At 47.0% G+C, this 27,337-nt stretch overlaps 1 protein-coding gene across 1 annotated transcript in view; it reads left to right on the top strand.

Annotated features, from left to right (window-relative positions):
- The window catches only part of Cpxm2 (carboxypeptidase X, M14 family member 2), a 95,413-nt gene that overhangs the window by 27,371 nt on the left and 40,705 nt on the right, over nt 1-27,337 (top strand). Inside the window, exon 4 of the mRNA XM_026384250.2 lies at nt 10,160-10,299. Within this exon, the coding sequence (XP_026240035.2) occupies nt 10,160-10,299 (140 nt within the window). The remainder of the gene's footprint in view (nt 1-10,159; nt 10,300-27,337) is intronic.

The following is a 27,337-nucleotide window of genomic DNA, read 5'->3' as shown; positions in this document are numbered from 1 at the left end:
TCTATATCCCTTGTAAGTCTTCAAGATTATGGTTGGGAGAGCCCAACCCAGGAGCAAAGGAACCCTGACAAGTGCCCGGGGCAGGTATCCCTAGGTTCCTGCCTACAGCTGAGAATGTAAGGAAGCTGCTGCTCGGAGCAGAGCTGGGAGGGAGGGGCCTGTGCTTACCGTTCCAAGACGGAAGGTGGCACCACATTCACACCTCCCGCTGCCTCTGTGATGGTCTGGCTGCCATGTTGGATACTTGGTGGCCCCCATCTCGAGTGTTAGAGAACGCTCAGTTTGGCATCCTGTTGTTCCTCTTTCCTGAGCTGTCTGGATATAAGAGAACCCTCTCTCTCCCCTCCACCCTGGAATCAGCATGGCTTCTCTCTGGTCCTTCCTTGGAGGGACATCTACAGAACACCTGGATGCTGGTGTTGGAACCCAATTCCAGCACTCTGATCTCCTTTCACCTGAAATGAAGGGTGAGCCTTGAATGTAGCCCATGCCTGTGGCTTCCTGGGTGCCTTCTGTTCCTGAGGATAGGAACTCCGTTTTAGAACAGGGAACCAACAGAGTTTCATCCTGCGGTTGAAGTTCATGTGCCTGGGCCCAGCCCACACTCGGCCCTGCTGTGCCTGGGGTCCCCTGGCCAAGGTGGCCACCACGTCTCACCTGGTGGGAAGAACCTGGAGCTCATTTTCTCAGCTTTGCCCCGCAGGTGCTGTGCCTGCCGATGCTGGGCCCTGCACCAAGTCCTGGACCCCAAAGCCTGCCGGACCTCCCATCTTCCTGACTCTCTCAGCTCAGCCTCCTTTGGTTTCTGGCTGCACAGACCTCGCTGTGACTCAGCAAGTCCTTCTGAGGGGCTAGCAGGGGCAGGGCCGCGGAGGCAAAGCAGTAGTCGTCGTTTCTGAGTCTGGGAATGTTGTGTCTTTTCTGATAAAGGGCCTTTGTTCTTCATCTGGCTTCAAGTCTTAGGAGACAGTTTGGGTGCCAAAACCCTGGATTTTTGATATTTGGATTTTTATGAAAATAGCAGGACCAAATGCTTAAAATTGGACTGCCCCGGAAAATTAAAAATGTGTGTTTACCAAAATGATGACAGCGTGCTGCTCTTGTTTCTCGAGAAACTTCCATTGTGAACACAGGAGCTGCTGGGACAGTACAGTGGAGGTCCAAGGGCCCAGAGCGCGGAGCCTCGACCTGTGGCCATGGACTGTGAAGGAACCTGGTACCTGGCCCGGGCGTAGCCCCTGTTCTGCTTACCACGGGAGTTTTTCTCTAGTATGTCCCTGAATGTCATGTAGCCTTCAATATCGCCAGAGGGAAAGCCCTGCTTTAGAGATGAAGAAGCCCAAGTCAGAGGCTGGGGAGCCGCCCTCTCCCACAGCCACTACACACAGAGCTGAGACTCAACACCAAGACCCCTGGGATGGAATGCAGTCCCTCCAGCTTCACATATTTATAACCAACTGATTTTTTTAAACAGCAAGAACGTATGTATTGAAGGAAAGCCTCTTTAATAAGTGGTGCTGGGAAAGAGGGTACGCATACACAGAAGAAAGAAAGTAGACCTTTATCTTTTACCATGTACAAAAATCAACTGAAAAGACTCAAGAGCTTAAATGTGAGGCCTGGCACTGGGAAACCACTCGAAGAAGATACAGGGGAAATACTTAAGGACATTGGTCTGGGCAGAGATGTTTTGGGCTATGACCCAAATAGCATAGGCAACAAAAGCAAAAATTGACAAATGGGTTTATATCAAACTAAAAATCTTCTGTACAGCACAGGAGGATCCATCAAGAGGGAAGAGATCATCTGCAGAATGGGAGAAAACATTTGCAAACTATTCATCCCAAACAGGATTGATTTCCAGAATATATAAGGATCTCAAATAACTCAACAGCAAAACAAAAACAACAAACAAAAACCTCCAAACAAATAACCCAATAAAAAATGGAGTGAATGGCCTCAATAGATATTTCTCCAAAGAAGAGACACAAATGACCAGCACATACATGAAACATGCTCAGCATCACTAATCAACAGGGAAGTACAAATCAAAACTGCAAAGAGATACTATCTCACCTCAGTGAGAGGGGCTGTTATTCAAAAAGGTAAGCATTAGCAGATGCTGGTGAGCATGCAGAGAAGGGGAGTTCTCCTCGCTGTTGGCGGGAATGTAAATTGGTGCAGGTGTTAAGGAAAATAGCATTGGGATTCCTCCAAAAACAAGCACATGACCTCGTGGTCTTACTGCTGGATGTGCATGCTGAAGGCACCGAAGTCAGCACGTGTAAGAGATATTTGCACTCTTCTGCTTATTGTGGCACTGTTTATCACAGCCAAGGAGATGGAATCAACCTGAGTGACCATCTACAGATGAATGGATAAAGAAGTGTGGTATATACTCAGTGGAATGTTATTGAGCCATAAGAAGGATGTTGTTTCCAGAAACATGGATAGAACTGGAGGATGTGTGTTAAGTGAAATGAATCAGGCATTCATTTCAAATAGACAAATACTGAAGGAAAGCCTCTTTAATAAGTGGTGCTGGGAAAGCGGGATATGCATATGCAGAAGAAAGTAAGTAGACCTTTGTCTTTCACCATGTACAAAAATCAACTGAAAAGGCTCAAGAGCTTAAATGTAAGGCCTGGCACTGTGAAACCACTTGAAGAAAATTCCACAAATACTGCATAATCTTGGAAGCTAAAAAGTTGAGGTTGAAGAAGTAGAGAGTAGAATAGTGGTTACCAGAGGCTGGGAAGGGAGTGGGGAAGAGAGAGATGGAGCGAAGATGGTGAACGGGTGCAGGTGTGCTATCGAATGGGGGAATCATTTCTGATGATCTGTAGCACTGAAAGATGACTATGGTTTTCAACGATTAATTGATTATTTCAAAATAGCTTCTTGAGAGGATTTTAATGCTCCTGGTACAAAGAAATGAGAAATGGTAAGTGAAGTTTTAGATTTGCTAATTACCATGATCTGATTTTTGTACATTGTATATAGGTACTAACAGGTCACTCTGGACCCCATAAATAGATGTATAATTACTACATTATACATATATTAAGATTAAATTAAAACCAGACAATTAAAATTTAAAAGTATATGAAATGAATGTAAGAATAATGTAATAAAATGAGATGATGAAGGGGGTAAAGGAAGAGGCTACAGGAAGTAGAAATCACGGTTTCACTGTCGGTAGGAAGAAGTTAAAAGATAGTTTCTAAAAAAAAAAAATACAGAAATAACTATGCTACATAAAAGGCATGGCTACTAAATCAACCACTAAAAGATTAAACCTTTAAAATTTCCAGAGGCCATTTGCACATCGAGCAAAGTAAACATGTCAATTGCTAAAATAAAATAAAAGCTAAAATGTCTATATATTATTTATACATAATATATAATATAATTATATATATTTTTAAAAACCAAAAGCTAAAAGCAACAAGAAAAATAGACAAGAAAAATTGATGACTTAGTGAATATCTGTCTATGGACTAAATTCACCTAGTAATAGAAGGAAACTGATTTGTCATCAAATGAATGTGACCCCAGGCCACAGCAGAAGTGGACCTCAGAAAAGATGAATCGTGCCCGTACCCACAAGGGCTTCCACTTCTCGGGTGCTTATTCGTGCCAGGTACTGTGGGAAGTTTTTACCTGTGACGGCGTTGCCAGCCCAACGGTTCTATCGAGTAGATTCCATTGCTGACACTAGTTTAGGGACAGGTAAATGCAATGGGAGACACTCAGATGTGAACTGTCGAACCAGGACTTGAACTGGGACAGCGTGGACAGCAAGGGGCATTCCACGCGGAGCCGCCTCCCTGGAGTGCAGGGAGCCTGGCCTTCCTTTCCGTGAATTGCTGGTAAGTGAACCATTGATGGTTTGTTCTGAGAATTCAACTTATCCCACAGATATCCAATCTTAATGGCCAAAGTGTTTCTCTGATTTTAGCTGAATCGAATTAGAATGTTGATGTAAAAGTATTCTTTAGTTTTTTTTCAATTAGTATATTTCTGTCCTCATGTTTCCTTTTATAAAACAATTAACAAATGGTTACATGGTATATTTAATAGACTTCGTTTTTCAGCATTTTTAATTTCAAGCTCTGAATCTATACTGGTTTTCTGGGCCAATGCAAGGAAATAATTAATATAATTGGTTTGGGGTTTAAAAAACATCTATAAAACCTGCGAGTATTTCTTTTTATCTGACTTGACTGATGATTGAGGTCTGAATTGGGACAAGGTGTTTTGCTAATTTGCAGAAGGATCAACTGATTTGTACCTGGTCAGTTTTATAGGTTTATTACAAAGTTTATCACAGAGATTTATGGAAGGCAGGCATTCAGATGGCATTATGGCCATTTGATGGCAGATTAGTTACTTAACTGTACTAATCAGATGTCACATCTAACATTTTTAAGTAACCCTGTCCCCAAAAGTGGTAGCTTGTTAGTAACCTGTAAAGTTTCAGCCATTGCTTCTAAATTTTTTTTTCTCAAAAATATTTTAAAATAAGGATCATTTCATTCTCTGTCTGGATAGCCCTGGGCTACGTCTGCAGAGTAGCAACTGTAAGTCAATTATCTTAGGATTGCTAAATAGTTACATTCACTTGGATATGACTTTTAAATTTGCTTCCAGATGTTTTTGCATTGCTTCTCATGAAAATGAGACAGGAACCGTGCAGACGCACAGGATTTGGGAATGTACATTTTCTGTACAGACAATACAGCAAAACACCTTGCGTAATGCCTAGCACATAGTAGGTTCTCTGTAGACACCTGGAACATCAAAGAAAAACAAAAGGCTTCCTGCCTGCCACTCTGGATAGCTATATATCCCTTCGTTTTGCTTTTTGAAATAAAAAAGTATGTTTATCAGTTTTGTTATAAATTAGTTAAAGAAATCCGAATGTTGAAATAATCATAACAAAAAACTGGGCCCCTGTCCAATGCAGTCCCCATTCCACACCACCAGTGACGGTCCTCAAGCTCTGTGGATGGGACAACTGCTTTAAACTTTTTATTTCTTTGGGAAATTTAATCTTTATTTTGAAATAATATGAACAGAGTGACGTGCAATCATTTGTGAATTTTTGATTATGTCTTTTGGATTCTTACCATTAAGAATGGGGTTGTCGGTTCATTTTTTAATCATCCTCTTGCCCCTCTTTAATGCTTCCAATCAAATTCTATCTTAGTATTCAGGTAGATCCACATTCAAGGTATTTATTATTATAACGGTATAAATATGAATTTTTTTACTTAATCAAGAAGTATTATACATTTGAGCCTAGAAAAAATGATTTCGTATTTCTAGACATTTTGTTTTCCTAGGACTACCTTGATTTTTAAAAAAATCTCTCCATACCTTATAACATGACTGGGTCTTTAAAACACCTGGCAATATAATTTTCTATAAGGTCAAACCTGTTGAATAATTTTTAGCTCTGCTTTTATTTTTTATGTTTCTGTAGACATCCCCCGAGGAGCCCTTGCCTGCTGCATTCTGAGCCGGTTGCTCATGGGTCTTCTGCATAGATAGCTACTGCCTTGGGACTTCCTTCACCATCCTTCTGAGAACTCTCCTATGTTGAAGCTCTTAATTTCTGGATCCCATTTATTCCCCTTTCTTGTTTTCTGCCTTATTTTTGTGGAGTGCATCCTTGAGTAGCTTCATGGAAGTGGTGCATGAGAAAGAAAATTTTTAAGGATGTATGAATCTATTTTACTATCACAACTGATTGATTTTGCTGAGCATAAAATATAGGGTGAAAAATCTTTTTGAGGGGCTGGGGATGTGGCTCAAGCGGTAGCGCGCTTGCCTGGCACGCGTGTGGCCCGGGTTCGGTCCTCAGCACCACATACCAACAAAGATGTTGTGTCCACCAAAAATTTAAAAATAAATATTAAAATTCTCTCTCTCTCTCTCTCTCTCTCTCTCAAAATTTTTTTGGGGGAGTATTCAGAATTTTGAAGGCCTAATCTTGCAGCTTCAGATGCTGCTATTGGGAATTCTGGTACCATCTTTATTCCTCTTTAGTTCTATATGTATTTGCTTTACTACTTGTTTCTTCATTAGTAGCTTTTAGAATATTCCCTTTATTTCTGATGTTTTGAAGTTTCATAATGACATGCCGTGCTCTTTTGTTAGCATTTTGGAGACTTAAACCTTTCAGATATGGGAAATGATCTTATGGTTTTTTTATCTGGCACATCCCCCACCCCCCAAGATTCTTCTTGATTTTTTTCTCGCTGCTTTTCTTTCTTTTATCCTGTTGTCTATTTCTGTGCTTACTTTTTTTGTGAGATGTTTTCCAATTTTCTCTTTGTAGCTTTTAAAAATTTTAACCTTTCCAATCCTAATTTCCAAGAACCCTTTCCTGTTTATTGCTTTCTCTTTCTCTGTTCTTGTTTTATGTAGGCAAGGTGTTCTTTCTGGAGACATGAAGTACAGTTTATCTGACATTTTCTTCTATCCTCAGTTACATTGTTGTTTGTTTATTTATTTATTTAGTTAGTTATAAGCTTGACTGCATAGTTTTCTAGCTGAGTTGGGGGAGGGAGCTGGTGCATTTTACCCTCAATTTGCTGATAACCCCTGAGACCCTCACAGATTCCCTGCCTTCCTCTGTGCCGAGTACATCCAAATCCAGAGCCTCTTTGGTTTGCTTTTTATTAGAAAAATTAAAAAAGAATTTAGATTCTTTGTGGCGTGCGGGTTAGGATGTAGGGCTCCAATTGTTTTCTTTCATGCCTTAGAAAGCAATCCCCTGTTTCAGTCCCAGGTCACCTTCCAAGACACCTTGAAATGTAAGTTCTGAGCTTTTCTATAGTTTAGGTGGCTTGCTTCTCCACCTAAACCTCTTGCTGCTTAGAGGTTTGCCTTCCTTCTCTTCTGGAGCCATCCAGGATTCTTCCATTTGATCTCAGATATTCATGTGCTGTAATTTAGGAATTATAAATGCCTTCTATTTTTTTACCAGAGTTTGAGGTTCTATTTCTATATCTTTTTTTCTTTGGGAGGAAACTCGAGAAAAGAACACGGAAAAAAAAATAAGATATTTCCTCCATCCTCTTGAAGCGGAGAAATTCTATTTGGTTGATCTTAAATAGATAATGTCAGGTTTTCTCTTTGTTATGGTCTTAGTGACTGCCACATTTATCTTACATAAAACTTACTCTGTTAGGTGCATCAATTCTTTAAGTTAAAGAAATGATGCACCTAACTTCATCAGCTTGAGAAAATTACATTAATCCTCAGTTAATTTGCTGCTATAGTAGAATGAATCATACAGTGTTAAATCATACATTTAAGAATCAAACCTTTTATTTCAACAACTCTCAACTAAAATTTCTCCTAAATTTTTCAAGTATTTCCCTGTATTATTAACCAGAAAGGGACGAATGTGCTCTCTTCCTGGTTCCCCAGAGACATCTTATAAATATTGCATGTTGCAGTGTGGCACAATTTGGTGACATCTCTGAGGCTGGTACCTCCTCCTTCACTAAATTCTCCCAGGTGCTTGTCCTTTAAGTTCAGTAATTGATTTTGCAGAGGTGGCTGTCTTCTTGCAATGAGTCATCTTCAGGCAGGGCTCTCCATTCCCCTGACACTGAACTGCATTTAATGGACTGGTGTCTTCAGAAAGAACTGAGACTGGCAGCGGAGGCAAAATATCCTAGCTGGCAAACCAGGAACCTTAAATTTAATTGCAAATCCTGTTCAGTAGATGTTGATTTAATAGCATGAGGATAGCTCTTCCATCCAGGCTTCTGGGATTCCATAAAGTAAACATCTCAAGCCACAGGGCAGCTCTGTGCTAGTTGACTTTGCCTTAGGCCAGGATTATACAACCTTGGCCTCCCGGACATTTAACCCAGGCTGTTCAGCACAGTGGCAGTTTTCCTGTGCACTGTAGGATGTGACTGTAGAATGTCCAACAAGCATCCCTGGCTTCTACCCAGTGGAGGCAGGGACACCCCCACTCCTAGTAGTGACAGTCACAAATGATTCCAGACATTTCTAAACACCCCAGAGGGGCAGCATTGGACTCCTGTGAAGGACTTTAAAGTTCTGTATACTTCTGTTCTGGGTGTTTGAAGTTGTAGAAAATATGGCAGAAGTTAACTGGAATTAGTTGCATAATTCCCTGGAATTTTGTGAAACTTGAGAAAATTCATAAACCATCCACATTTCCACATTTTGCCAGGGCTAACTGAATTATACTGCTTTAAATATTTTGATAAATAATGTGTATGGAGTGCAAACTCTGAGCTCACCCAATGTGCCAGACCCAGTTGTAAGCACAACCAACATCCTCAGGGAAAAATGATCATTGCTTCTATACTGACAGAGGGAGAAACCAAGGCACAAGCTGGGGCCCAGTGCCTGAGTCTGCATTTAAGTGGCCAAGTTAGGATTCCTGGCCGGCCAGGTAGTGGGCCCTCAGAGCCAGAGCTCTGTGTGATGGCTAATTTGAAGATGGCAGTATGGGTAGACTAATTCATGTGCCAACCAGGGGACAGGGCCGCACACATTTTTCACCTTTATGTCCCTGTTCCCTGGACCAATCATTGACATACGGTAGAGACCTAGTGAAGGTTTGCTTTGCTAAATGAATGGGACCATTCTACACTGCAGTCTCGCCTGTGGTTGATGAGGAAAGGGGAGTCACAACAAACAGTAAGTGCATGTTAGGGCTTCGTGAGAGGAGCTGAGTTGTGATATTGTAGGTCATTAATGTGTTGCAAATCTCTGTCATTAGCAGGGTAATTACCTTCCAGTGCAGAAAGGAAGCAGGGGCATAATCACAGCCCTCCGGCTGGATTCTGGGCCTCCTTGCTAGATGACGGGCTGGGAGCCGAGATGCTGTGCTGAGTAGAGGCCCCACCACTTCCTAAGAATCAGCATGTCACCAGCACACGGGAGCATTTGTGACCCACACGTGATAAGAGCAGCCTTTCTCTGACGGTTCTCAAAGGCAGAACCTGCAGCCCCTCGGGGTCCTCACGGACGTCTCCAAGGCCATCTGGTTATGGAGAGTGCGGGTTTCTGTTGACAAGCAGCTTCTGACACGGGCCCTCGTGTGAGGCGTCAGCGCTGTGTTTGTACTCCAGCATTTGCCCTCAGAGTTCACGCAGGTGGGTGTCAGGGTGGCCTGGGACTGCGCAGGCCGCAGGGTGGTCCTGATACAAAGCTTCTGTTGGATCGCAGGAACCCTTGGCCGTGATGTCACTGTACGGTGAACTGCACCTTCCTGATGCCCATGAAAAGTCAGGCCGTGTGCAGAATTGGAGTGGAGGCAGGGAGCATGAGCTGGCCTGCCATTCTCTGTCTAGACTTCTCATTCACTAGGTCCTTGAGAAACAGCCATGGAGAAGCAGAGTCAATGCAGAATGGTCTGGTAAACCGGGATGCTTCTTTTGGCTTCAATGTCCTTATTTATTTATTTTGGTCAAGGTCTCATCTCTTCAAATGGTAATACTGCTGGGAATTTTCAGAGCAGAAACTTCACCTGCCTTGGAAATTCAGAGCCAAAGATTTTTTTGGTAATGATAGTAACAGATACTGAGCACATCAAATAAGTCAGACACTACCAGACAGCTATTCACTTGGTAAACAACCTCAGCACCCGCTCAGCACCCAGCTCAAGTACCCCCTCACCTTGGGGCTTTCTGTGTAGTCTCCTGAGATTCATAGGAGTTTGTCCATATTCCTGGAATAGCACCTGCCCTGCTGGGTTCTGATTTATGTTTTCATATCGTCTTCCTTCCTGCCTGGATGGTGAAACTCTGAGATGGAATGATTCACCTTTGATTCCCCAGCACCTGGCGTGTGTGGGCTGGGGTGTGGGAGACATTTTTTTGTGTGTTGGATGAATGAGTAATAGGAGAACTCATTAAATTTCATCTTTCACACTGGGCAAGAAGAGGACATACCACATTGAGATAGTTCCAACTTGTTAGTACTGAGCAACTCCCTTTTGTGACTTAGAACGAGGATTTGAGGGCACAACGGCTGTTTCTCTTTATCCCCTTGATAATTTTCTCCTATCTCACCTTCCTCCTCTCAGCCTCAGGAGAATGTTTGTCTTACTATTCTTCAGTTCAGGTCTTTCTGAAACACACCCTTCTTTTCTTTCCAGGCAGGCATTAATGAAAATGATTTTTACGACGGTGCATGGTGCGCAGGTAGGAATGACCTTCATCAGTGGATTGAAGTGGACGCCAGGCGCCTGACCAGGTTCACGGGGGTCATCACGCAGGGACGGAACTCACTCTGGCTGTAAGTGGCCTGCATCTGTGCTTTTGGGGCTCTGTGTCCTCAGTCAAGTGTTGGAGGGTTTGGACAGATGGGAGGCTGGAGCAAGATATCTGGCAATGGGTAATGCAAAAAAGGAAAATTGAAGTGTGGACTGGATCAAAGGTCCATCTCCTAGAAAGACACCTTCCTATGTACAAGAGCAGAGAGCTGGATCCACTTGGAAGGTAGGATAGAGTAGGCAAACGTACAGTCCAAACAAAGCCGTAGGCAGGTGGCTGCCATCTTGGATCCATGGCACGATCCAGACAGGTGCACAAGCACAGGCCCAAGTGGGAACTCTGGACAAGCAGTGAGCTTGTCCTGGGCTGGAGGATGTGAACCGTTCACACTCTGAGAAGAAGGGCCAGAAGTCTTGACAGCTTCCCAAGTGAAGGAACACTCGAGAAGTAGTACCAGTGAGGATGACCTGGCCTGAGGCCCGAGTGAGGTGCAAGGCCGTTTCTCAGAATTGAGTGTGGGGTCAAGCTGGGGCGGTATGAGTGTGACCTGATGGTACTTCCTAGAGGAGCAGCCCCTGAGAGTCCCCATCCCATGGCATGTGCCTCCAGGGGAGCTGTGTTCAGCTTAGAGAGGGGGGAATGCTGACACACACTGCATGTGGATGGACCTCGGGCCCTTGTGCTAGGTTCAATCAGCGGGTCACCAAGAGCAACAGCTCTGCGATTCCTCTTCCATGGGGACCCAGCGTAGTGGGATGCATGGAGACAGAAGTGGACTGTGGCTGCCAGGGGCTGGCAGTGGGGTTGGGAGCTGAGTGTACAGTGTTTCACGTGGGGAGGGTGAAATGGCAACGGTTGCAAATCACTGGGACCGCACTTAGTGCCACAGACCCCACACTTGAAAGGGGTTAAGATGATTCATTTTGTGTCATGTATATTTTATGACAACAAACAACAGACACACATGAAACCATCCACCTTCCTCTCTGCCCAGCCCTGGGCTAGTTGTGGAGGTGGAAGTGGAGCTGACACTTCAGGAGACCGCCTGTGGCACCACCCCATGGACAGGGGCATACAGGGACCTGGGCATGCTGGCCTGGGAAGGACTTCCACACTTGCTGGATTTAAATGAGTATGCTTCTGGTTCCCCTAACCTTGGGCCTGCGCCGAGACACCAAGGACACAGAAGCCTACACGGTGACACTGTGACTGGTCGTGACCCTCTGCCAAGGCCCCCTGGCTGCAGTGCCCTCCCCCTCACACAAACCTGCCGCACTCTCCAGTTCCATTTCTTGGCATTCTTCAATATTTATGAATTACCTGTTGGCAACCAGGTGAGATCAGCGTGTAACTTGCCAGTGAGATTAATTTCTGGAGAGGTCGACGTTCATAATAACCCAGGATAAAAGAGCTAAACCCGGTCTCTGTACTCACATTTAACCACCTGTCATTGTCCCTGCAAAGGGGACGTTGTATCACACAGCGACAATTGTCAGGCCATGACTCATCACCTGTTTTCTTCTCGATTTCTTTTTATTATTCAGAGGATATTGTAGCATCTCGCAGCATTTTAAAACATTACCGCGGATCCCACTGTCATTATGCAGACAGATTTTTTTACATATGGCCGTCACATTGCGTATCCAGTGGTGTTATTTTTAACTTAATATCTCGGTAACGGCTTTCGTGCTGTGACTGTGGCTTCATAATGATCATTGTTAATGGCCTGTAATTTACTCAGCCATGCCTTTTCTGCTGTCACATAGCACATTGCACTTTTCTTCATTTAAATTATTTCCTTCAAATGAATTTCCAGAGCGGGAGTCATTCGTGCCCTTGAACAGCATTTGGTGGCGTATCTGTGCTGCCTGGCGGACGCGTCTCCTTTGCTCGGCTTTGCAGTGGCTCTTTGAGCGTGTGCCTGGGTGCCGGCTTTTGTTCTGCAGCTTGCCTTCTGCTCTCCTCGGTGGTTTACTGCCAGGATACTTGTCTTTACTGTTTAGATTCTGAAAGACGGGAGTCTTCGAAGGGGGAGGGGGCACGGAAGTTGGATTGCTCAGGGAAAATGAAGATTCAGATGGAAAGAGAGGTTTGAGATTCTCCAAGGGGATGAGGCAGAGATTTTTACCTTCATGCATAGATATTAACCTGTCTGGCCCCTGTCATTGGAGATCCAGCAGTCGGTTTATTGCATTAGGAAATAAGAGTAAGGTAGGAACGTTGCTCATGTTCCATTTCAATTGGAGGCACCAGAGGGCCTGGGGAGAGCAAGGCAGGCGGTGAGGGAGCATTATCTCTCTGGTTTGGCCAGGACAGAAACATCTAAGGGGGAAGGCAAGGCATAGAATTTCTTTTCAGAGTTAGATTTTTAAAAGTGTCTAAATGTATTTCGAGTTGAATTATTATTCAGGGATAATGGAAAGAAGAAACCTGATGCGTCCCAGTGTGTCTTACCTCATGGAATGGCTGCCTCCACCCAGGACTGCCGCAGTGGACACGGGTACATTGTGGTACCCAGCTCTTTTCTCCTGGGAGCATGAATCATGTCAGAGGCAACAGGACTACCCAGCGGCACCAGAAAGCGCGTCAATAATAGATACCGTTAAATACTGACAGTGAGAAGAGAGCTGTTGTTCCTCTATCACCCCAAGTCCTGTCCCCACTCTGCTCTTGGCAGATAACATCAGTTTTAAACTAGTTCATTGGTCTCTGTTTCTCTCTCTACCTTGACGATACAGGCAGGACTTGAGGTTCTGCATCCTTGGGACCCTGTCTGGTCCCAGGCATCTAGTAGGTGCTCTATAAATGACTCTAATGAATGAATACCAGCATGAAGCAAGTTCACGAAGGTTCACTCACACTGAATAGTAACGAGATGACCCATGACCATACATGACTGACAGCTGGCGTCAGATGTAAGGGGGAAGAAGGGAGGGACTCGGAAAGAGACATAGAGATGGCTGCCTTGCAGAACTGACGGATTTGAAATCATGTCATGGCTCTTGCTGGTTATGAGATTTCCCTTCTCTGAGCCTCAGTTTTCAATTCCCTAAAAAGGGATAATTATTCTTTATCTCATCAAGATGTGATGAGGGTTAGATGGAATTAATAATGTGTGAAAATTACCCAGCACATAGCACTCAGTAAATGGTAGGTTCTTCCCTCAGCACCTCTTTGGGTTTATGTACAACATTGGATTTCTAGCTTTATTTTTAGCCACTGATCTTTTTCTCAAATAAGATCTTTCTTGAAAATATTTAGAAAATACAGACAGGTGAGGTGGCTCTGTGTGGATCTCTGGGTGGTAGGGATGCTGTCTGCTGGCCCTCATCTCTCCTTGCACGGGACACCCCTGAAAGACAGATCCATGCAGGTGTCTCTGTGTGAAAGCATCCTGGACAGCCAAGGTACCTCCATGCAGGTGATAATCCTGGACCGCCACCAGATGCCCATTGCCACATCCCTGTTCTGCAGATCATGGACAGTTGTAGGATTCAAGCCAAGACAAGCCGTGCCGGAGCTGGGATTAGAGTTTCATTTTTCTAAGTAAGCATGCAGAGCAGATCCATTCTTGAAGAGTGCTGCATTTTGATTGGTAACGTTCATAGACATGGAAGAGAAAGAGGGTGCTGGTCCTTTGGAGTTTGCTCGATGGATGTTTCTTCCTGACATCCTCTTTATGTGTTTGTTAATTAACCCGTGTGATGTCTACTGAATGCTCTGTTCTAAGCATTGGGGCTATACAGCATGAGCAAAAAAGGGGTCTTGTTTGCAGTGAGCTTTCAGTCCAGCTCCTTGTTGGTGCCACTGACTTGAGACAGAGATGCAGTGAGGTCTTGAGTCTCGGCCACCATAGTCCTACTGCCAGTTCATGGCCAAATTGACAAGCCTACAATTCCAGTTTTAATATTTTTCAGATATTTGAAAGCAATAAAATGCAATTGTTTTAATGACATTGAATGCTTTATATTTTTTTACCAATATAAATCGTCCTTCCCACTGCATTGCACTTGAGTGAAATGCTAGTATACTAATAAAACCAATCTTTTATTTCCCCAATGACAGAAAGTTTATTAGATGTATGAGAGTTACAATTATAACCAGTGAGATGATTGAAAAGTTAATTAATCTTCTTGAGGTGAATAGATGCTTCTAAGAACTCAGAATAAATACAGGCAACTTAAAATAGCCAAATGCTTTAAATTTTAACTGTTTAATAGGTAGGACGGTCTCGCCTCCCAGCAAGCCAGCATTGGGTTTGCAAGGTGGGGGCTGAGGAAGGCTGGCTAGTTGCTGAATTTGTAAAGTAGTTGGGCTGGTTAGGGAGGGTGAGCACAGCCCCTGCCAGGAGCCAGGCTTGGTGCCCAGGAGGGAGGCTTGGCAGAGCCCCGGGGAGCTGGTGCCATTCAAAGTGGAGACTCTGAGAAGACCAAGGTACCCAAGTCAGAAGAAGAAGGTCAGGAAAGGCAAGTTGCCCTTTTCTGGTCAGACAGCGTCCACGCCCTGGAGGGGACCATCAGGTTGAGAGAGACATGGACCTTGATATGAGGGGGGTCTGTGATGGCACAGGTGCAGGAGGGGCACAGGGACACCCACAGTGGAGAGCTTGGCCTAGAAAGGAAGAGGGGCCTGGTCCCCGGAGGCAGTCCAGGCAGGGAAGCCGGTGCTGAGGGGCTCGGGGCCTGCTCCTGGAGGGCCGTACCGTCTTAGAGAAGGCAGCGGCGGGTCCTGTCGGACAGTAGCAGGTTTAGGGAATGGAAATGCAGAGAGTGTAAGATCCACGTTGAGAAAAAGCACAGGGAGTTTCTTCAGTTGCAGAGAGGGCTCAGTGTGTGCCTAGAGAGGGGACACAGAATTGTCCTTGTCCCACAGGGTTTTCTTGGTGGTTTATGCCCTCAGAGGCGGTAGAGTTGGGCAGTTGCAGGGGAGGAGGGCAGGAAGGAGGCACTGTGTGCTTCTAGAACATGAGCTGTATTAGGGGAGGCTGGGGTGCAGGAGCTAAAGCCAGGAGTCGGGTTCGTGGAATCTCTGGGAGAGAGAGGGCTTAAGACGTGATGGAGACTTGGTCTCGGAGGGCAGAGGCCAATCTGAGGACTCCCGGAGGCAGTGAAGGTGATGTTTGGAGTCAGGGTGCCCTGGGTTTATGGAGTGAGCCGAAGGGCAGAGAGGACAGACATCTGGGACCCCAAGGCTGCGGTGTTGCTGCTCTGTGCTGGCCCTGCGGGGGGCGGGGGGTCTGCAGGGCAGGCTGGACAGGGCTCAGCAGAGGCGGCTGCTCAGGACAGTAGGGCTGTAGCAGAAGGAAAAGAGAGGGTGACCAGAGGCTGTGGCAGATGAGCAGCGGGAGGACGTTAGCCCGGAGCTGGGGACCAGCAGGGATCTCACCAAGCTCCTTCTTTGACTGGGGGTCCCACTTCCCCACCCAGCAGTGCTCAGCTGGATCTGCTTTCTGCTCCCTGAGGACCCCTCCCAGCCTTTGCTGCTGGGTCATCCTCCAGGGTGGGTCTGGGTCCCAGCACCGCAGCAGCCAAGGTGCGGAGGGAAGAGGCGCCAGGGCCAGGCGGGAGCTCAGGAAGCAGAGCTCAGCGGAGGCTTCTCACTCACACGGTACCTTCCTGGAGAGCGGGTGTGTATGCAGAACTGTCACGCTGCGTCTCCTCCCTTCACAGTGAGATGAAAAGTTTGGCACCTGAGGGGGACTGGGGAGAGAGAAGTTTCCAAACTCCTTTCTAACCTCTTTGAGAACTGTCACTCTGAGCAGCAGAGCTTGTCAGGAAATGGATTTTAGCAAAAACATCTTCAAGTTCAATTATGAGGTCAGGCACTAAGTCATTTCCTCTATCTTATGTGAGACTTCAGCGATGCAGAGATAGCTACTTGAAATCAAATCGTGCTCTCAAGATGGCGTCCAAGGCTCCTGGGTGGTTTTCTGGGTGTTGACTGAAGAGTGAGTTCTCCGGGGATACCATGTGTGAAGTGGAAACAATTGCAGAGCTCGTTCCTGGGTGGCAAGCTTCACCCTGCTTTATTCGGGGGCTTTACGCCCCAGCCTGGCTCCCTGGAAATGCTTCTGAATGGTTTCTGAGCACCCCCTGCCTTTTGGCTCCCTGGGAGACCCTCTAGAGGCTTTTCTCTCTCTCTTTCTTGGTGGAGAGGGCCTCCTGCAGCCGCCCCTGGTCAGCTTGCCCCTTGCCCACAGGCCCTGTGTGGCCTCGTTCCCTTTGCTCACTGTGTGTGGAGCCAGACCCTCTTTTCCTTCCCCAGATGCACCAGGCATGCTCCTGCCAGGGGTCTTTGCGTGGCCTTGCCCTCCGCCTGAAGACTCGACTCTCTCTGCACCCAGGGGCTTTCCTTGGGCCACCTTCGGAAACCCACTCCCTGTGGCTCTGAGTCCTCCCGCTCGGCTTGGCCCGGATTGGCATCTGTGTTGGTCACTCCTGAGGAGCAGGCAGCCTGTTGCCGCTGCATCTCCAGTGCTAGGTCAGTGTCCTGCCAGGACTGCATAACCAGCCCCTGCTCACCCACCCTCCTCCAGAGGCCAGCCACCCAGAGTCTGCCCAAAGGGGAAGGAAGCAGCCTTTCCCCAGGGCAGCCCTGGTCCTTGGCTGATCAGGGCTCCCCTGGAGTTGGAGCCCAGACTGAGATCAGGATTCCAGACCTACCGAGCTGCATGTCCTGGGACAGGTTTCTGGCCTTTCTGTGCCTCAGTTTCCTCAATGGTAATGTGGGGTAGTAATAATGCCGTTGGCTTAGTGTCGTGGGGACTGGGCAAGCACATTCATGTCAAGCAGCTGAGGTCGTCCTTCCTTGGCACACGGTGGGTGCCCTGCTGTTGCTGTGATTGTCTTAAGATTCCCCCCGCCCCCCCCAGGACAGTCCCGTTCACACACTGGTGCCTGCCCTCCTTCTTTCTCCTCTCCAGCCAATCTGAAGTGCACTCTGCCTCTTGGAGTGCTCAGACCACATCCTCAGTTCTCAGTGTCTTTAACCAGAAGGTTGCTGTCACCAGCCCCAAGTAGGTCATCTCACCCCCTGAGCTGAGAGAGGCGCTGCCTTTTCTGCACTCTCAGCTTGGGCTGCAGTGGGAGGCCCGAGACCTTGGGCTGCAGGGGGGAGGCCTGAGACCACGAGCTGGTGCTGCTCCTTACCCAGCAGCCTCAGCCTGGAGCCCCTCCCCAGCGTCCCGAGCAGGGACCGCCAGTGTGGCCAGCGCCTCTCCTCAGACACGCCGAGGAAAGACCAGAACTGATCATGTGGCCACCAAGAACTTGAGTCTGACATTATGTGAGAATATCCTGCCACACATCTGCATTTCTTTAAAACACGATGGTGGATAGGAAGTTTCTTTAAATAAAGGTACGCTGGCTCTAGATCAGGGCTGCTGGGCACCTCACCTTGCCACCTCCTGCCGTGACCCCAGCAACGTGCCAGGCAGGGCCCTTTTTTGTCCCCATTTTATGGACTATGAAGAAACTGAGGGGTAGAAAGCCTAAGTAACGTGTTCTGAGCTGGTCTGCCACAGTGAAAATGCTCGTCCTCTGCTCCTCCTCCTGCCCACCTCCTGGCCAGTGCTCAGGGTCTGCCCTCCTGCTACAGGCTGGGTGAATGTGGAGGCCGCACCTGGACCGTGTGGACTGCATCTGAGGGCATCCAAGGCTGGGGCCTTGGAGCAGCAGTCATGGTACCTGGGGCCATGAGACCTTCAGGAGCCCGTGAAGTTTTTAATTTCTTTTAAAATCAGAAGAAAAAATGAACTCTTAGGTTGAAGAAATCACTTGAGGATGTTAATCTATTTGTCTTGGTGCTGGTGCAGTTGTAGAATATGACGTTTACAGAGGAAGGGGGAGCAGTCAGCAGGATGAGACCCTCCTCCGCCGTGTCAGTGACCGGATTCCTGGAACCTGTGAACACACAAGTTTGCACAGTCAAGGGGCACGAGGTCGGCCTGGGATTGAGGCTGCTGAGTGGCCGGCCTGAACATGGGAGGTGATCCTGGATCATACAGATGGGCCCCAGGGAATCACCAGGGTCTTTAAATGCAGAGGGAGCAGCAGGGAAAGCCAGAGAGACGGTGGCGGTGGCTTGAGAAGACCTTCGCTCCTGCTGGCTTGGAAGGGGCAATGGCCAAGGAATGGAGTGACAAGGAAAAACAGATTCTCCCTGAGGCCCCCAGAAGGAATACAGCTCTGCCAACGCCTTGATTTTAGGGCTTCTGACCCCAGAATTGTGAGAGAATAAGTTTGTGCTATTTAAACTATGAACAGTGCCTACAAATGCAGAGTGCCGCCTCAGCCCCACGGACATTGCAAATCCAGCTGGGTCGAGCCCTGGGCTCTCTGAGCAGGCCCCGCCCCTTGGCACTCTCTGGCCCGGGGCAGTGCTTGCCAGGCAGGGAGCAGGATGGGGGCCAGTCCTCTGGAGGCTCCATCCTGTGGCCTTCAGAGGGGTCTCACTCTTTTGTTCCTTTCATCCTGGCCCCTCACGTGACTGTTCCAGGTCCAGGTGGGGGTCACATACCTTTTTTTTACTATTAGTTCTCTACAGTGGGTTTTAACACTTTACCATTTATCCAGATTTATGGCAACCTGGCTCTGCAAGTGGCATTTCCCCTCCCGTTTTCCCGGTAGACGTTTTTACTGGAGGTAATGGAAAATAGATAGTATTTCTAAGCTTATAACATTCCCTCCTGCTGTCTCAAAAAGCCATGGTAACTAGCCCAAAGTGAGAAATCCAATAAATCAGTGGGCTGATGTTTCACACCGTGTCCGACGTCTGGCTCTTCTGAGGATGTGGCAGCACCATTCAGCTGTTGAGAGTGGTTCCAGCAGAGAAGGGCTGGGGAGTAAAAGTGGGGGGGGGGACAGACAGATGGACAGACAGGCAGAATGAGGACACTGTGTTCTTGCTGCTGTGCATACCTCTGCTTGTTGTAGACAAGAGATAGGACTTAGCTTTTTACACATTGTCTCCAGAAGCTGCTGAAGGCGGTCTAGGCCTCTTGGGATCAGTATTCCTGCCCAAAGTTACAGCTTGGCCTCCAGCAAGACTCGAGCCTGCCAGGCTGCTGGAACGCTGCCTCGTGAGGTGACGGACGGGGAGCTGCCAGCTTCCTCACCGCTCCAGCAGAGAGTTGGCCTACAAAGGCCTGAGCCCTGGGACTCTCCCTCTTCTCACTGAAGAGGAACTTGGCGCTGCTGGCCCTGCTTCTGTGTGGAAGTGGGTGACACCTGGTACTGGTCACCACCAGGGGCCAAGGGCCAGTGGTGATCCTGCAGCAGGCCTAGTACCCCTTATCCGAAATGCTTGGGACCAGAAGTATTTGGGATTTGGGCTTTTTATTATTATTTTTTGAATATTTGCACATACATTATGTGCATCGGTAAGGGGACCCACGTCTAACACAGAATTCATTGATTCCCTCTGCACCTTCAGCACACAGCCTGAAGGCAGTTTCCTCCGTTTTTAGATGCTTGTGCTGTGACCGTGACCCATCACATCAGGTGAGGGGGGGGTTTTCCACTGTGTTGTCACATTGGTGCTCAGAGTTTCAGATTTTGGATTTCCAGACCAGGTTCCCTCCACCTGTGCGTGACTGGCTTTGCCCATTTGCCGTGTCAGTGACATGCCAGTGACGCTGGCTGGAGTTGATGGTGGTTTGGATTTTTGCTGGCATTATTTCTCTCTCTCTCTTTCCTCTATGGAGTATAGGCACGCTGTGTATCTGGATAGGGCCAAAGTGTGAGAGACCTACAGGACATCTAGCCAGTGGCTTCCCAAGTTCATGAAGTCCACTCCAAGTCGTCAAGGCACTGGTCATCAAGGTCTAGAAGAGGAAAATTTTCCCTTCTTAATTCTACACCACAAAACTCGGGTCTTAGAATTTTTGGCACATGTTCAGCTGTCACCTTGGAAATTTTTAAATCATTATCCTCTAATTTTGATTTGAGGGAAAAAGAGACACAATTAGGAGAATTGTGGTCCTGGAAAAACGGCTGTCAGGATAGAAGATGCTGGAAGATGGCATGTTTCATCACGAAACGGTATTGATGGAAACAGCTAGCCTGTCCTGAGCTACCATCATGGCAAGTGCTGGTCATCGTTCCTCCCAACACCTCTGGAAGTTCGGTTTATCAGCTTGGTGCAAAGAGCTGTACCTGCCAGAGTGGCATGGTCAGTATGGGTCAGGGGGCATCCTGGAGCCCCATGCTGCTGCCTTGTGGGAGGCCCTCCCCAACACCAGCCTCCGCAGCAGGCGTGCCTGTCCCTCTCCAGCAGGCTCAGGGGCAGGCAGCTCTCATGGTGTGCATTTTGCTCACTTGATCCCCTCTTCCATGCCTGGTAGGAAGCTTCCTATTTCTACTAAGATCTCTTTCTGCTGCAGAATTTTTGTACTATGCTAGCTGTCCATCCAGGTTGAAGGAGCCATCAAGTACAAGGTTTTCCCAGCATTTTTGAAAGTAAACTCTTGGCTAAGTTTCACGGAAGACTTTGTTTTTATTCTTTTAAAATAACCTTCGGTTCTCCAGTTTTTCTTTAAAGTCCATCGAAAAAATAACATTCGTGCCGCCAGCTAAGTAGTCCATTGGCAGCGCTTCAGAACACAGGGCACCCAACAGGGGCGAAAGGCCACGTGCTTCCCAATTGTTCTCATAAAATTCCACTGACCTTCTCTCGAGTTCACAGCATAGTAAAATGTGAACTCTTAAAAGGAAAAAAGAAATTCTGCTTTTTCGTCTTGCTTTGAATTTGTAACATATAAATTGGCCTCAATTCTTGCATGTGTTGGAAGAAAAAGACCTTGAATGAGAGAAGAATTAAAAAAGTGTCAAAGAAGTGAAGAGGAAATGAGAAAAATGTGGGTTTATTCTTTAATTAAAATTTATTTTACTGTTTAAAAAGTCAAATAGCACTAATGACAATTACAAACAGCAGTTCCATCTTCTAGTCTCTGGGGCAGCTAGTTCTTGTGTTTTATTTTTCTTAATCCCCAGGTTTCTAAATAAAATGTTCTCAGTGCTCTTTCTTAATCTTTTAAATTAGTTATCTGCTGACATTCTGCTATGAAAAGTAAGGATGGAAGTCTCTTAATAACCTGTGTCCAGCATATTCTACCCCCCCTCTCTCATTTCCTTCTTCCTAAGGAGCTATATTAAAACTTTTGTGGGGCTGGGGATGTTGCTCAAGCAGTAGTGTGCTCGCCTGGCATGCCCAGGGCACTGGGTTCGATCCTCAGCACCACATAAAAATAAAAAAGATGTTGTATCCACCGAAAACTAAAAAATAAATATTAAAAAAATTCTCTCCCTCCCTCTCTCTCTCTCTTTAAAAAAAAACTTTTGTGAAATCAGCACTTAATTCTTATATCATGGTCATATCAAGTTATTATTTACAGCCAGGTCATCTGCTGTACTATAACGTATACCGTACAGTCACCTATTTAAAGGCGTGATTTAGTGTTTTGATATATTCACAAGATGGTGCAATCATCACGTGACCAATTTTAGAACATTTCCATTATGCCAGAAAGAAACCATGTTACCTCTCAAAGTCCTGAATTTTTCTGTTGCTTCTTTACCTTCAATGTTAATGATATATTTGTCTGAGGACATCATACTTACTAAGAACCTTTGAATAATTCTTCCTCTATGAAGTTTTTAGGGTTATTTTTATATCTCTTGTGCTAAAACCCACACGATATTGTACTTTATTATAGCTGAAACTTGATGTGACCTTGAAATATAGGAACTCATACTTTTCAGCTCTAAGGTATTCTATTTATATTATGTTATTGTTCTTACTATTAATCTCTGCTCCATTTTCTTCTGCTTTTTTTTAGAATTATTATTTACCTATTAAATCTCAGCTTTTTTTTCTTACTGGATTAAAATGAATCTGATCCTCACCTAGTTACTCGTGTTTGCTCTTCATGTCTCAGCTCAAAAACAGCCTCCCCGGGAATGCGTTCCCCAACCAGCCCTGGACGAAGTCAACCCCTGCCCCATTTAAAAGCCTTGTGTATTTCTCCTTTGAACAATATCGCAATGGCAGTTCCATAATTAATTACATGATTAATTATGCAATCTCTGCCTTCCTCACTAGACTGTAAACTCCCTGTGCCCAGGGTCACTGAGCAGTGGCTGGCCCACTCCCTGTCCTTGGTATTGACAAGTATTGGTCATGAGTTGTTTTATTCGGGGTTTTCACCGCTGTGACTAAAAGATGCAACCACTACAATTGTAGAGGAGGAAAAGTTTTTTGGGGGCTCATGGTCTCAGAAGTCTCAGTCCATGGACAGAAGGCTTTATTCCTCAGGGCTCAAGGTGAGGCTGAATATCATGGTAGAAGAGTGTGGCAGAGGGGAGCAGCTCACATGATGATCAGAAGGAGAGAAAGGGACTCCATTTGCCGGATACAAAGTCATGCCTCCTGATACCTCACCTCCTCCAGCCACACTCCACCTGCCTTCAGCTACCATTCAATTAATCCCATTAGGTGCTTAATTCACTGATTGAATTAAGGCTCTCATAACTCAATCATTTCTCCTCCAAAACTTCTTGCATTGCCTCACCCCTGAGCTTTCGGGGAATACCACACATCCAAACCATAACACGAGTCTACACTGTGGCTTCTAGGGTAATATGAGCCAGCTCTGGGCTACACACCAGGCTGTCTGAAAAGACAAGTTTTGGTAAGAGAGGAATAGGGTTGCCTGGTGCAAGGGCGTCCAAAACATTTGAAAATATTTTGGAAGAACCAGTTTCTGTTCACTGAACAGCTATTCATTGCGCGTGTCTGTCAGGTAACTGAGCCACATTCTGAAAAACTGCTCTCGCTACCGCATACCTGGTTCTGAGTCCTTCCTGTTCTTTCAGGCAAATCAACAGGCATATTGAAGAAGCCTGTATTATCTGATATCCACTCTGGTCTCTAAAGTGTCATAGCCCCTGACAATGCTGTGCCTTAGTTTCCACACTGATAAATTGCAGGTGACATTGCTCTTCCCTCAGTATAGCTTTGAACAACCTCAGTGGAGAATACCCATCTTGCTGTTTGAATGGTTCAGAATGGGGCTTCTCCACCCCAGCACTGTTGCAGTCTGGGGTGGATAAGTCTTTGCTATGGGAATCGTTCCTGTGTATTTTTGGATGTTTAGCAGCATCCTTGGCCTCTACCCAGGAGATGCTCCTCACCCTGCAATAGCAGCCTACCCTAGCCCCACAGTCATAAAAATCAGAAATGGCCCCAGACACTGCAGACGCCCCCGGGGGCAGAAATACCCTCTTGAAGAGCCCTCGCTGTACTTGCAGAGCCATGGGCTACACCTGCATGATTGCTGGGTGCCCAGAGGAGTGCAGGGAGCCTGGGCTGGCACGGGAGGGGTTTCCGGAATCTGCAGTGGCTGACACTATGTCTTCTGCCAGTTGGGCTGACTCTGGGTGAGGAGTGGACCGCCTCTTCCAGGAACACAGCTTTGACCCTGTAGAAGTAGTCAGATATCTTGAGAAATACCAGGGAATTTTAATTACAGTCAGTGGGTGGAGAAGTCGATCATGAGTTGTCAGGTGGGACGGAATTTTCTTTGTTTCCCTGGACTCTGGCTCTTCAGGAGAGAGCCTCGCGGTGGCTGGGGTGGAGTGGTGCAGTTTTCTTTGGCTGTGGTTTTTTGGCTAAGACTGAAGATTCCCGTTTATTGACTGGAATTTGGGAAACAGCGTGTTGTCCTGTTGTGACTTGGCTAGCAGGACAGGCCTGGACTCTCAGGCCTGCGCCAAGAGAGAAGGGGTTCTGGAGGGTCTATGGGGGAAGCCAGAATCAGAGTGAGGGTCCCAAGGTGGAAGATGTCCTCCCACAAAACTCACCCATGCCAGTCCCCAGAATCTGTGATATGTGACCTTACATGGTAAGAGGGACTTGGCCAGTGTAATTAAGCAAAGGACGCTGGGTGAAGAGAGGGCCTGTGTTTACCCCATCTGAACCTATCTGCTGGGGATGATCCTTCAAGGTGACTGTGGCTCCTTCTTAGCTGAAGCAGGGTCGTGCTGTGGAAGCACCCCGTAAACTGAAATGCCACTTGAATTATTAGGAAGTAGTAATAGTCACTATTTTAAGAAAGAAAAAAAATGTATATAAGAAAAGACAAAGACGGAGACTAGGTCTCACCCACCGCGTTCCTGAGCCCCAGGGCTGAGGCGAGTGTCCTCGGATCTCACTGAGCCGCACGGCCACCATGGTTGGGGTGGGGAGCTCACATTTATCTACCCACATGCTGTACCCAGTTTTGCTGAAAGACAGGGGCATGTTGGGAGGGACTTGGGGGTTCTTTTGGCTCTTCTCAGATGTCCTCATTACCGTGATAGCAATCTCTGTTTGCTAATGCCCACGTGGGGGAAAGTGACCGCTGCTGTCCAGCTGGGCATTTGGTCATCTGTGCCTCAGTGGGCTCTGATTCTTGGTGGGGTCAAGGAGCTGCCCAGCCACACAGCGCCCTGGCTTCACTATTGCTCACCTGCTTCCAGTTGCACCTCCTAGACCAGAGCCTCTCCCTTTGGTGAGTTCCTTACTGAGGCCACAGGAAGTAGCCAGCCTGCTCCATATCCCAGCTTTTGCTGTGTTGTCATGAAATGCAGCTGGTCATGGCTTGGCTGCTTTGCCTCTGTACAGCCAGAACTTCCAGCCTCCTGACCTGGGCTCCTAAGCCGTCTCACTCAGGCTCAGCAGAGTCCACATATGAGGACCCCTGAACCGTTGGTTACAGTTTAGGAGCAGGAGGCTTCCCTGTCTGAAAGTCACAGGGCCCATCTCGAAACACTCTGGGGTACCAGCAGGCCTCAGGCAGCTCCTTGGGTGTAACTGGGTCCCAGCATCCAGAGTTGGCTGAATATCTCCTTCTATAGAGTGGCCTCTGCCTCTCTGGCCACAGGATGAGGAATGGAACTGCCCTTAGCAGTTCCGAGGGCTGTGGCTTCAGACTCCAGCCACCTCTTGCACTCAGATCCAGAATCCCAGGGAAGAATGTCTTGGCTCTGTTTGGGTCAGGTGTTCCATTAGGCCGGTCGACGGTGACTGTCCTGGTTTCTGTCAGGTGACCACCTTCAGGCTCTTCAGCCTGGCAAGGTGCAGGGTCATGCTCCGTGGAACAGCTGCTTCAAATGTGACCATGCATAAGGGTCAAAGTGGAAATGTAGCTCAAAACAACAGGGCTGAACGTCCCCACGGTGTCCCATACAGATACAATCAAAGCAGTTCTGTAGGCAAGGTTACTACCATTTTTCGGCACACCTTCAGATATCTGAGGTTCTCTGTCTGGTTACTGAAGACAGTGATGTTACTGAACCATCCTTAGGAAAATTCATCAAGATCTAGACTCCATGTTTGTCTGGTGCTTTCTGTGTTCCATTTGCTACATTTGGGAACTGTTTTGTGATGGTGCCTCAGCCCCAGACTGTGTTTGTAGAAAGGGAGGTTATTTGCAAATGACTGAGAAGTGCTGGTGATAGGTTCTTTTGAGAAGAACAACTACTGTTCATCACATGTGGCTTACGATAGCTTGCTCACACACCCCTAGAGCACTGGATAGGTCTGGATACTGAAACCTTGTACCCAGAACCAAGGGACGAGAGAAGTTTGATGAAGACCAGAGGAGAGACTGGAGCATTTATGTATAGGAATAAAAGTGACATGGCCCTTTCCTCCTACCAAGCCAGTTAGCAACCACGTGCCAAATGAGGAACTTTGCCTGTTTTTCTAGGATGAAACAAGACCAAGTAGGCAAAGGCATTTTGAAGACTAACGTGCCATTTGAATTATGACTAGGAAATCTTAATAGAATTGTTCTTTCAAGGACAGAAAAATTGCATATCAGAAGTTATAGAAGATTTATCTTTTTTTTCTTAAAGTCTGCCTTTAGGAGATGAGTGGCATCTTCACATACACCCTTTTTGCAAGAGAACTGTGGTGCTGTCCTGTCCGTCAGCCTATTATACAACATTCAAAAAAATATTTTCTCTTTCTCCTTCTGTAACATTTGATGGATACAAAAGATGAGTGTAATCTCTTTGTAAGGCATGAAGCATCACAATGAAACCAACACCATGAGCCCGCCGTGCCACTGAGCCAGACCCCGCCAGGGCTGCGAAGGCAGTGCAGGTGCAGGGGATGTCTCTCTTCCTGGGCTGGTAGGAAGCTCTCTCCTGATGCTGGGCAGTGGCAGTGAGCTATGGCCCTGCCCATGTGGCCTCTAGTGGGCCGAGTCACCAAGCCGTGGTGCACAGTAGGTCAGAACCTGTATGTAAGGCACTTATAACTCACCGTGGGTTTGTGGGAAGGTGACTGCATCCTGAGTGGAGGAGCATCTGTTTGCATCTTTGATAAAGAAAATTAAAAATATGTAGGCAATAGTTTCAAAATCTGAAGTTCTTTGGGATCTAAATGAGTTGTTTTGTTTCTCACAGGGGATGTTTTCTTGTACGTTCAATGATGTTTTAAGATTGCCAGCTGTTCCAGATCCCAGCCAGTGACACCTCGGAGAGCCTCCGGGGTGCTCCCCGGGAACCGAGTAGGCGCTCCTGTTGTCAGGCCGTTTTTGTCCCTTTGAGAGTCCTGGGAAAAGTCCAGCTTTTCTGGCTTACTGTCTGGACGCCCTCCCCCGCCGCCCAGGTGTCTCCTTGGCACACTGCTGGCTGTTCTTTTCCTCCCCTCCTGACCTGGCCTCTGTGCATGGCCCTGCGTGCAGACATCCCTTCTTTGCCCTCTGAGGGTTGATTCAGGGTAACCAGGGTGCGGCTGAGCCTCCGTGGAGGCTCCGTGAGCCTTTGCGGTGGTTTTGTTTGTATGGACACCAGGTCTTCACCACGCAGTCCTGTCTCCCCGAGTTCCGCTTCTTCTCTGTGGCCCACTCCTGTTTCCCTGGTTTTAAGGGAGGCTGGACTAGGCGGTGGGATAATGGCATAGGAGGGGTTTTGTTGTGTTTTCACATTTCCAAGCTGAGGGAGCTGCTGTGGCCCAGAGGAGCGTCACCAGGGCCCTGTCTGCTCTCCAGAAGCCTCTGACGCAGGGCTTCT

This window comes from Urocitellus parryii, chromosome 5 (genome assembly GCF_045843805.1).
Source record: "Urocitellus parryii isolate mUroPar1 chromosome 5, mUroPar1.hap1, whole genome shotgun sequence".
Lineage (NCBI taxonomy): Eukaryota > Metazoa > Chordata > Mammalia > Rodentia > Sciuridae > Urocitellus > Urocitellus parryii.
Note: the sequence above shows the minus strand (reverse complement) of the source record. Positions and strands in the feature narration are given on the sequence as shown.